We start from the raw sequence: 11,288 nt of genomic DNA on the forward strand, positions 1-11,288 counted from the left end.
TACTTTGATTATCCACCTATGTCTACACCATATAATTTAAAAATACACTTGGTTAAGAGTCATGGTGATAGTGTTTTGCAAGAAAAATATGCACAAATCATTGGTAGCTTGATGTTTTGACAAACTATACATGCCCTGATATTGCATATGTTGTTACGAAATTGAGTAGATATACTCATAATCATGATATTGAGTATTGGGATGCTATCTCTAAATTGTTGAGATACTTAAAGGGCACAATTGATTTTGGTTTATTATAGTGTGATTATCCTACTATATTGAAAGGATATTGTGATCCTAACTAGATTTTTGATTCATATGAGCAAAGCCTACTAGCTGTTATGTGTTTACTCTAGCTAGAGAAGCTATCTCATGGAAGTCTTTAAAATAGACTTCCATATCAAGGTTTACTATGGAATCAGAGTTAGTTGCCTTGGAGAAGGCAAGAGCTGAAGATGAATGGCTAACGAGCCTATTGATTAATTGATTTGCCTTTATATGCTAATTTAGTTCCACCTGTGTTTTCATTGTGATTGTTAGGCTGTCAAAGCTCGAGCAAAGAATTATAATGAGAAAGTGCACAAGATTATGAGGCAACTTATTAAGACTAGTAGTCTGGTATAATGTCTATGGACTTTGTGAGATTATAAAGGAACCCTGAAGATCCTTTGACCAAGCACTAGAAAGAAAAGCTAATGAGAGAAACATCGAGGGGGATAAGACTGATACACGAATTATGAGATTGATACCCAACCTCTGTAAATGGAGACGCCATGAATGAAGTTTAATGGGAAACGAAGTCACACATATTTACAATGTCGTACTGTCATTTTATGTTTATCCACTATCTTGGTGAGAAGATGGTGATCAGTCCATCCTTATAGTGTAAGTCAGTATAAGATGCAAAGTGATTAAGGATGAGCTTAAAGCTCTTAATGGGTCCATAGTCCCTGCCTGTTGGGATGGGTGTTCCCTTCACACACTCCTGATGAATGCCACCTATATGAGTGTGGATGTGTTACTTCTTATGAGACTTGAGTAGGTCTCTAAAGTAATCATGAAGGCCATTTCTATTGTATAACAACAAAAGATGTAGAGTGAGTGAGGATGGGTTTAAAACTCTTAATGGGTCTTGATGTGATCTTTTTGTGTGCAAAAATATCAACAATAAAATAATTACTTGAAATATGAAGAATCCTTGTAGGATAGGACTATATTGAGTGTGTCGAACCTCAAGGACTGCACAGGCATTATTATCAAGTTTATCAAGATTAAAATTAACTTAAAGAGAAGGTTGTTGATTTTATTTGAAAACTTAAGTGCATAAAAGTAAACGTAAAGTAGAATTGAAATAGATTAAGGAGAGGGTAGGGTATTGACTTTTCTGTTATCCGTGCAACAATGGTTAATCATATTTAATCAGAAAAAATCATTCTATGCATGATAAAAATAAGGGGAAACTTCACTAAGGGCCCCTGAACTTCCGGCCGATTTTACAGACCCCCCCTGAACTTCAAAAACTCTCATTTTGGATCCTTAAACTTCCATTTTCTCTCAAATAAGGCCCTTCCGTCTACTTGAAGCGTTAAAACCAAACGGAATGGACTTCACGTGACTTTCACGTGATTTTTTTGCCTCAGCTTACCCCTTTTGCCCTCACACGCAGTCAACGAAAATCCTAAAATACCCTCACTTGAAATGGGCGAACATTTAACCTTATTGCTTCGTAATGGACGTCAGAAAGTCGCGAAACACTTCTAGAAGGTACTGAAGGTACTGCCCGTGCGAACCATCGTCATCATCGCCGACGAACCATTGTAGCTGAAGTTTGGACGTCGATTTGCAGCGTGTTAGTTAGAAATCCCATATAAATCAGTCCAAATCGACTATAATCAAGTAAGTTTCGTTATCCCTAAAATTTAGATTTAGGGTTTGCATTCGAATTTTTTTAAAAATTTGTGGTTGATCAATAATTTGGGTTGGATTGTTTGTGGGTGATTTTGCATGTAACGCCTCTGGATGCGATTTTGAGTAGTATTTATTTGTTTAGGGTTTTTGAGTAGTATTTATTTAAAGTGGGTCATATTCTCGTCGTTTTTTAGATTCGCTGTTTTCTGACAAGGCGTTAAAAGTTGTCATCATATGTGTGATCAGTTTGTCGTTAGTTCCACATATTCTCAAGTTGTTGTTTTTTTGATTTTGTTTTTCTGATCTAAGTGTGGTCCCCTAGGTTGGAGTTGTGTTGGACACGTGATTTGAACGAGATGATTTTATTACATTGAATAAAGTAGTCAAGTGGTCCCTTTCACTACCACTTGTTTGGTTGCTGACCTTAAAAGGCACAAATGTGCTTATACATTGGCAGATAAATGCACTTTTTGTTGAAGTTGTTGTTTACAATACAATATTAGTGCTTGAACTTATACCAAACGGGACCACAACGCATAGTGTGTAGCATAATGTACTATGCTCTTCGGGTTTTTAATATTTTTTCATAACTGTTTAGGGTATTACTACTTTGTGTAGGTGTTTTTTTTTCTTTCCCTTTGTAGTAGTTAAACTTTAGTGGCGTATTTAAAGTTGTGTTTAGGGATTTTTTTTAATCAATGACATGTGTCTGTTTGGTGGCTGCATTGAGCACAGGGGTAACATGGATAATATTGTTAGGGTTAGGGGCAAATTTTGTAAAGAGTTGTGTATGGTTTTTATTTAAAATAAGATTAAATGTATTCTTTCATTGGGTCCTGTTATTGGCCAGCAGTTGTGATTGTTGTTGTTTTTTTAATTTGCTGAAATTGTTGAAAGTGGGTTGCTTTGTTATAATGATTGATGAAAGTTAATAGTACTTAAACTTTAGTGGCTTGTTTAAAGTTGTGTTTAGGGATTTTTTTTAATCAATGTCATGTGTCTGTTTGGTGGCTGCTTTGAGCACAGGGGTAACATGGATAATATTGTTAGGGTTAGGGATTGTGTATGGTATTATATTAAACTTTTGAATGTAATGAATGTGGCAGGTTACATCATGGGTACTCATTGTATGATGTTTGAAGTCCATCATGGGGGTTGTTTTAACAGGCAATATAGGATTAATTATGTAGGGGGCAATGTTACTAATTACTCAGAGCCGTATGATGGGAACAAATTGAAATTTTCTGATATAGAAGACATATGTAGGACATGTGGGTATAGGTCTGGGGACCTTGTTTATTACAGTGTACCAGGTTTGCCATTAGACCAAGGGCTAAGACTTTTTTCATCTGATTACAATGTAACTGAAATGGTGGCAAAACATATAGATCATTCTCTTGTAGTATTGTATATAGTAACTTATGGTGTAGCAGATAATGTAGTTGATGTAGATGAAGAAGAAGATTCAGAGTGTGAGAGGGAATTTGTGTTTAGGAAGGACGCATTCTGGGATTCAGTTCTTAGTGATGATACAGATTGTCTTGATTCCGATGAGGATACCACTCATCGTACTGAGGCCATTCCTGAGGGGGTTGGACATGCTGAAGAGGTTGTTGAGGAGGATGATGTGGAAGGGGGTGTTGATGATGTTTCTGGGGAGGGTGATGCTGTGGAGGGAAATGCTGGGGAGGGTGATGTTGGTGAGGGTGGGGAAGAGAGAGAAGGGAGTGATAGTAGTGGAGACATGTGTGATAGTGATAAGCTAGAATCACCACATGGTAGTGGTGATGAAAGAGTAGTGCACTTATCCCGTAAGGATGTAACCAAAAGAATCCCTTTTGATTATAGTGATATGAATAATCCGACATTGGTTGTAGGGAATACATTTCATAGTGCAGTGGAATTTAGGAAAGCCGTGAAACAATACAATATTAGTAGGGGGAAGGATTTGAAATTCAAGAGAAATGAATTGAAGAGGATTGTGATTGTCTGCAAAGATCCAAGGTGCAGCTATAGGGTGTATGGGAGGCAGTTGAAGAATGAGACGACATTCCTTTTAGTGTCCATAAGGCCCAAACACACTTGCACTAGGAAGTACCAAAATCATATGCTAACTTCAACTTGGATTGCTGAGTGGTGCATGGACTCTTTTAGGGAGCAGCCAAACATGCCCATAGATGTTTTGCAGAAAAAGGTGAAAGCAAAATGGAATGTGGATGTGCATGTCAGTTCTTTGTATAGGGCAAGGAAAAGAGCAAGGGAAATTATTTTTGGTAAACTGGATGAGCAATATTATCGGTTGTGGGATTATTGCTCCATGGTTAGGAGCACTAATGTGGGCAGTTGTTTGATATTGATGGTTGAAAGACCAATGCCTCAGGTGCCATGCAGATTTCAAAGGCTGTATTTTTCATTGGCAGCCATGAAGAATGGTTTTGTGGAAGGGTGTAGGCCTATAGTAGGTCTTGATGCATGTTTTTTAAAGGGTACGTATAAGGGGCAGATGATGGCTGCTGTGGGTAGGGATGCCAACAACAACATGTACCCTATCGCAATTGCTGTTGTAGAGGCTGAGACAAAAGACAGCTAGACATGGTTTCTAGAGGCGCTTGTTACAGATCTTGGCCCTACTCGACATGGATGGACTTTTATGTCGGATCGACAGAAGGTAAAATAATAGTTATTTCAATTATTCATATAATTTAAATGTTTAGTGTAATGCAACTAATTATGTTTTCAACTATTGTGCAGGGCCTCGTTCCAAGCCTAGAACAAGTATGTCCGCAGTCCGAGCATCGTACATGTGTTAGACACTTGTACGCAAATTTCAGGAACTCAGGTCATAGGGGTGTGCTACTGAAGGATCTTCTTTGGCAAGCTGCGGCATCTTACACAAAGCAAGAATTCTACAGAGTAATGGATGAAATAAAGAAGATGAGTAAGGATGCACATGCATACCTGGAGAAGATTGACCCCAACACTTGGTGTAGGGGATGGTTCAATACAACTTGTAAGTCTGGCCTCTTACACAACAACACTTGTGAGAGCTTCAATTCATGGATTAAAAAATACCATGACCAGACAATCCTGAGTATGTTGGAAGGTATTAGATGTAAGTTGATGAGAAGGTATGTGAGGAAGAAAGAATTAATCAGTTCAATGGAGGAGGCCTTAGGGCCAAAGATTAGGAAGAAGTTAGAAAAAGAAGAGGATGGAGCTTCTAATTGTTGGTGTACATACGCCGGTGAGGGTATGTTTGAAGTTGAGTGCATGGGGAAGAAATTTGTTGTACATGTGGATGGTAGAACCTGTGGATGTAGGAAATGGGATGTAACTGGTATCCCATGTTCTCATGGCATTTCTGCCATTTTACACCAAGGTGGAGACCCAGCTGAATATTTGAGTGATTACTATGGCAAGGAGAAGTACTACAAGTCATATGACTACACTGTCTTCCCTGTGCCAAGTGAAGATCAGTGGCCAATAAGCAACCAACCAAAAATTGAGCCACCGAAGATGAGGGCAGCTCCTGGCAGACCTAAAAAAATTAGACAAAGGGGTGCGGATGAACCAAGAAATGCTTATTCAATTAGGAGGGGCGGCCACAAGAATCAATGTGGGTATTGCATGAAGCTTGGTCACAACAAGAGGTCATATGTAGCCAGGCAAAGACAAGAGGAACGAAGGTCACGTGTTAGAGAGTACTATAGAGATAATGCATCAACTGATTGGAACTTGGACATGGTAATGGTTTATTCATTGAGAATATTTAATTTTTAGTGTTTACTGCATAATGTTTAATTTACTAAATTGATTTGTGTATTTTGTTTGTTGATTGTTTGTGTTTGTAGTTGGATGGATCTTCAACTGCCACTTCATCTACTGGCAGGAAAAAGAGGAAAGTGAACACACCATCAAGTTCAGGCAGGGCAGGGAGATCACAATCTGAAAGTCAAACACCTACACATCATGAATCCCAGCCTTCATTCAGACCAGCCTCATCACTTCATGTCTCATATACTGCATCACAGCCTTCATTCAGACCAGCCTCATCACTTCATGTTGAATATACTGCATCCCAGCCTTCATTCATACCAGCCTCATCACTTCATGTCTCATATACTGCATCCCAGCCTACAGCACTGCCTGCATTTAGGCCAGCCTCACCGAATGCACCACTGCATGTCTCACAGCCGGAATTTAGGCCATGTGAAGAGATTGCATTACAGCAACAGTCAGAGCCTGTGGGAGTAGCAACTTCTGTCAACCAGCATGTAAGAGCTGCACCTTCTGCCACCCAACCAGTCAGAAAAGCAACACCTTATGCATACAAACCGAGTGTGAGTAATTCTTCATATTGTTTATATAAATTAAACCCTTAAACAAAAATTAGATGCCTGATTCTATGTGATTAATTGCAGGCATCTACTATATTTGGGAATAGGAAAAAAAGAACACTAGGGTTGGCCACAAGGACAAGGACAGGTGGCAGATTGAGGGAACTTGTTAGTAGTGGAAGAGAACCTACAAAGCAAAAGATTGTAGTTGACTTGACTGGTAACCCTACTGGGCCACCCCCAATTCCAGGTGGTGGACCAGTATGCGCTTGGGGGCCTCCTAAAGCAGGTGGTATTACATTTCGTACTGCCCCACCTGATTTTGACATACAAAAGGCAAAAGGGACAGCTCTTGACCATCCACCAGGATTTCAGGAACATGTTAGAAGAATGGATAGGGGGAAAGATAAGTCCACCAAAACAGTGAAGGATAAAGGAAAGCAGAAGATGCAGTAACAATCACATTACCAAAATCGTTTGCTGAAATTGTTTGTCTCAGTTTCAACTGTTTTATTGGTAACTACTTGTTGTGTGTTGGGGTATTTTCTAAACATTGTAATGTATTTAGGGTTAATGGCCATGTATTTTTTGAATACAGTTTATGCAAGCTGAAGCTTGGTGTTGTGTTTAGGTACATGTATGTGTAACTTTAGGTGTAAATTTTGTAGTGCTTGAACTGATATGAATTGTAAGGTAATTTTGATTGGCCATTTATGTTTTGAATACATTTTGTGTAAATTTAGGTGTAAATGTTGAAGTGCTTGCATTGATGTGAATTGTAAGTTAATTGTGATGGCCATGTATGTGTTCAACACATTTGGACCAAATTTTGGTGTTTGATTTGTAGTGCTTGAATTGATATGAATTGTAAGGTAATTTTGATTGGCCATTTATGTTTTGAATACATTTTGTGTAAATTTAGGTGTAAATGTTGAAGTGCTTGCATTGATGTGAATTGTAAGTTAATTGTGATGGCCATGTATGTGTTCAACACATTTGGACCAAATTTTGGTGTTTGATTTGTAGTGCTTGAATTGATATGAATTGTAAGGTAATTTTGATTGGCCATTTATGTTTTGAATACATTTGGTGTAAATTTAGGTGTAAATGTTGAAGTGCTTGGATTGATGTGAATTGTAAGTTAATTGTGATGGCCATGTATGTGTTCAACACATTTGGACCAAATTTTGGTGTTTGATTTGTAGTGCTTGAATTGATATGAATTGTAAGGTAATTTTGATTGGCCATTTATGTTTTGAATACATTTGGTGTAAATTTAGGTGTAAATGTTGAAGTGCTTGCATTGATGTGAATTGTAAGTTAATTGTGATGGTCATGTATGTGTTCAACACATTTGGACCAAATTTTGGTGTTTGATTGCTAGTGATTGCATTGACATGAATTGTAGGTTAATTTTGATGCCATGTATGGGTATTACGACATTTGGACCAAATTTTGGATTAGAAGTAAATAAGGAGTAGTCTTTAAGTAGTTCTGATTAAATATATGTACTGCTTGAATTGATTTTGGTGTAAATTTGGTTTTAAGGATACGTGTAAATTTTGGTGTAAATTTGGTAGTGCTTGACAACATGTGGATGAAAATATTGAGCCAATGTTTTATTTGTTTGATATTAAGGTAACACAACAGCAAGCAATAACATCAATTGGGGTCAATACCATGAATTAAGAGGACAAATCCATTTCTTCACTAGAGTCAATTGTGCCAACAAAATCCACCAATTTCAATACAATCACTACGAAATTTGCCAACAAAATCCATCCACTGCATGACTAGACTCAGTCGTGCCAACAAAAACCATACAAACCATAGCAAATATTACAACCTAACTAATACCAGCGAATACATTACCAAAATCGTCAGTTCATACAAGTCTTATAGAAATAAACAAAACAAAATGTCTATCTCAGCTGCTTAACATCAGCCTTGTTGCAAGTCCATTAGAAAAACGGAAACACATCAGTACAGCAACAAGACACCAAAAAGATGCAAGTGCAACTCGAAACTTCAGCTGCATCCAACGATACTCAGTCTCAACCCTTTGAAGTTTAACTTCAAAATTTGCAGCATCAACTTCAATTTTGGACTTGTATTCAGCAAGCTCAAGCTTGCATTTGAAGATTTCCATTGCCCTTTCGGACTTCAACTCATTCTGCCACTCCATCAACATCGACATCACTCGATCACCACACACACAAATTTCAGGTTCAACCCATTTAAAATAATTGCAACCACGGTTTTGTTCATTCTGCATAATCACGTAAATTAGGGTCACAAAAACAATGGTCACAAATATTAGGGTTTACCCAATTAATAGAGAATTTGGGCATTACGGGGATGAGCTTCAATTCATGTGAAAAAAAAAAAATTCTAAAACACATCTTACCAAATAATTAACACAAGCATAAAACCTTTTGCCATAATTTTTGCTTGTTGATGCAGTTTTGATAACTGTTTTGCTCCCACATTTGCAAATTGGATAGCTCGATCCTGAATCGCATACCTCACCCTCGGAGTGCTCCATATTTCACCCCAGTGATTTTTTTCTACAGCTTGGGTAGTGGGTCTTCGTGCTCCTCGTTCTCGGTGGTTTCTTGCACGGCTTCGGTAGTGGGTCTTCGACCTTTCTCGTTCTCGGTGGTTTATTGCACAGCTTGGGTAGAGGGTCTTCGATCTCTCTCGTTCTCGGTGGTTTCTTGCACAGCTTGGGCGGTGGGTCTTCGAGCTCTCTCCTTTTCGGTGGTTTCCTCGACAGCTTCGGTAGTGTTTAGGCCTTATATGTTGGTTACTTTGTGACTGAGGGTGAGTGAGTGTGAGGGTGAGTGATTGTCTTTTTTCGTTGACTGCGTGTGAGGGCAAAAGGGGTAAGCTGAGGTAAAAAAATCACGTGAAAGTCACGTGAAGTCCATTCCGTTTGGTTTTAACGCTTCAGGTAGACGGAAGGGCCTTATTTGAGAGAAAATGGAAGTTTAAGGGTCCAAAATGAGAGTTTTTGAAGTTCAGGGGGGGTCTGTAAAATCGGCCGGAAGTTCAAGGGCCCTCAGTGAAGTTTCCCCTAAAAATAATCAAGAAAGTATTGTTATTAAGAAATAAGTATAATCCATCTTTAGTTGGCATGGACCGTCCACCTAACCAATAAGATGCAGTACGATCCGTCTTTCTTATGTATGGACTATCTAATTCCTTAATATGATACACATAATCAAGCAATAAGCATAACCCATCTTTGGTTGGTATGGACCATCTACCTAAATTACACTAAACTAGGGTGTAGTTCGATTTGTCTTCCCTAGGCATGGCCTATCAAAACCTCTTGATCAGGTGTCAAGTAAAACCATTGTATAATCATCATTCTCATAATCATAGAAAACAAGAATGATTTGAGTTCAATAAAGGTAAAAGCTTTTTAAGACAAGATAAGAATTTCACCAAAATTCAGTTTTGAAATTAAGAACAATTGCAATAAAACTTTAAGAACAATAATAAATAGTAGCAATCCTCTGAATTATACAACCATTATGCATATGAAGAAAATCTATAAATTAAAATACAATCAAACTATTGTGCTTGGATAGGGTTACATCAATACTCCATTAAGAGTTTAGCTACTCATGACTCTGCTAGGATGGCCTCCTACCATGATTTTCTTCTCTTCAACTCTTCAAGCCTCCAAGAAGATTTTGTACGAATTTGCTCCCAGCTAGCAGTGTGTCATTTCTTCATGACTTTGATGCCAATTTATATGGTGTAAACAAATCATAGAAACCCTAGAAGTCCTAGAAAAACCGTAGTCAGTCTTCTAGTCGAAGTATGAGACCTAAAACCCTTTCTATATTGGATTTAGACTTCTGCTGAATTCAGACACCCACGTTCGCTTGAGCCCAAGGAATGGTACGCTCAAGCACATGTGCGCTCAAGCCTTCTACATGTGTGCTCGATCCCAAGTCTTCAAAAGGGTCTCATCACAATTTGGAGTTTGAAGCCAAGCCAACCTAGGAATAGGATGGATTCGGATCCCCTTCGATTTTGTAAAACTTAAGATTCGCAAATTTTAAAATTCGAGCCTTCCATTACATCTAACTGTCCAAGCAAATGCAAAGGTTTGTATGTTACCAAGGCAATTGGGTTTGATATGGTGAAAACTAAAATTATTTGCCTTGGTAACGCACAAACCTCTCTCCATCATTCAATGCCAAATATACAGGTTGAAAACTCTACGACCCCAACACTATTTATAACATACCCAATAGCCTTTCGGGTTATAACATAACAACACCTTAGAAATGTCATCATCACAATCAGTATATAGATCTGCAGCATAAACCTATGAATCACATCTTTGGTCGCTGTCTCTTTCATCAATGACAATTCCTCCATAAACTCCTCTGTCGTTAGTCAATAGTTTACTCCCAGAAAGAATCAAAAGAAAATTAAAGACCTACTAAAAACTATTATGTTATTCTTAAGTAAAACATAAAAAAACATCAAATCCAAGACCTACTGCAGCTCAAGCAACAGCAAACTTGTCTTATTCATAAGCAAAAAATGAAACTACAAAATCAAAAATATAGTAAAAAACACCCTACTCCCAGCCTTCAACCTGATGCATAAAGGCTGGCGGCTGGAAGAAGGGTGGCCGGCGAGCACGGTGAACGGTAGCATGGATGTACGGAATTGATGGAAAAAGCCAAATCTGATTTTGAAGAAAATAGATCTATAAACCCCGTTAGATCTAGTGAGATGGTGGTGAGTAGAACATGACAGGCCAGCAAAAAGTCTGGAAAGCGAATCTAAGCAAAGGAGAGAGAAGAGAGATGAAGAGAAAGGAAGAGGAGGGATCCCTCCTATATCAAACTACCATTGGTAATTCCAAAAAACTCAAACTCATTGTTTTTTAAGATGTCAAACAATGTATAAAAGCCGTCTTTATGATTCATTCAATCTCGATCATAAAATTTGGTAGGAGTTTAACTACAACTGAAAGAATGTTTTTTTTTAAAAAAAAAAAAAACACTCACTATG

The 11,288-nt window shown here is 38.1% G+C and overlaps 2 protein-coding genes across 2 annotated transcripts; both read left to right on the forward strand.

The window, feature by feature from the left end:
• The first annotated feature begins 3,001 nt into the window (after nucleotides 1–3,001).
• On the forward strand, nucleotides 3,002–4,498 carry LOC148584876 (uncharacterized). Its single transcript, XM_088517548.1, has one exon. It carries the CDS (start codon nucleotides 3,002–3,004, stop codon nucleotides 4,496–4,498), a length of 1,497 nt encoding a protein of 498 aa, XP_088373674.1.
• LOC148584877 (uncharacterized) lies at nucleotides 4,265–6,701 on the forward strand. The gene is made up of 4 exons (XM_088517549.1): nucleotides 4,265–4,576; nucleotides 4,660–5,652; nucleotides 5,760–6,248; nucleotides 6,330–6,701. The coding sequence occupies exons 1-4, from the start codon at nucleotides 4,559–4,561 to the stop codon at nucleotides 6,699–6,701; spliced, it is 1,872 nt and encodes a 623-aa protein (XP_088373675.1). The 5' UTR covers nucleotides 4,265–4,558.
• The last annotated feature ends 4,587 nt before the right edge of the window (nucleotides 6,702–11,288 follow it).

The sequence above is a fragment of the Corylus avellana genome, chromosome 6 (genome assembly GCF_965113065.1).
Source record: "Corylus avellana chromosome 6, dhCorAvel1.hap1.2, whole genome shotgun sequence".
Classification (NCBI taxonomy): Eukaryota; Viridiplantae; Streptophyta; class Magnoliopsida; order Fagales; family Betulaceae; genus Corylus; species Corylus avellana.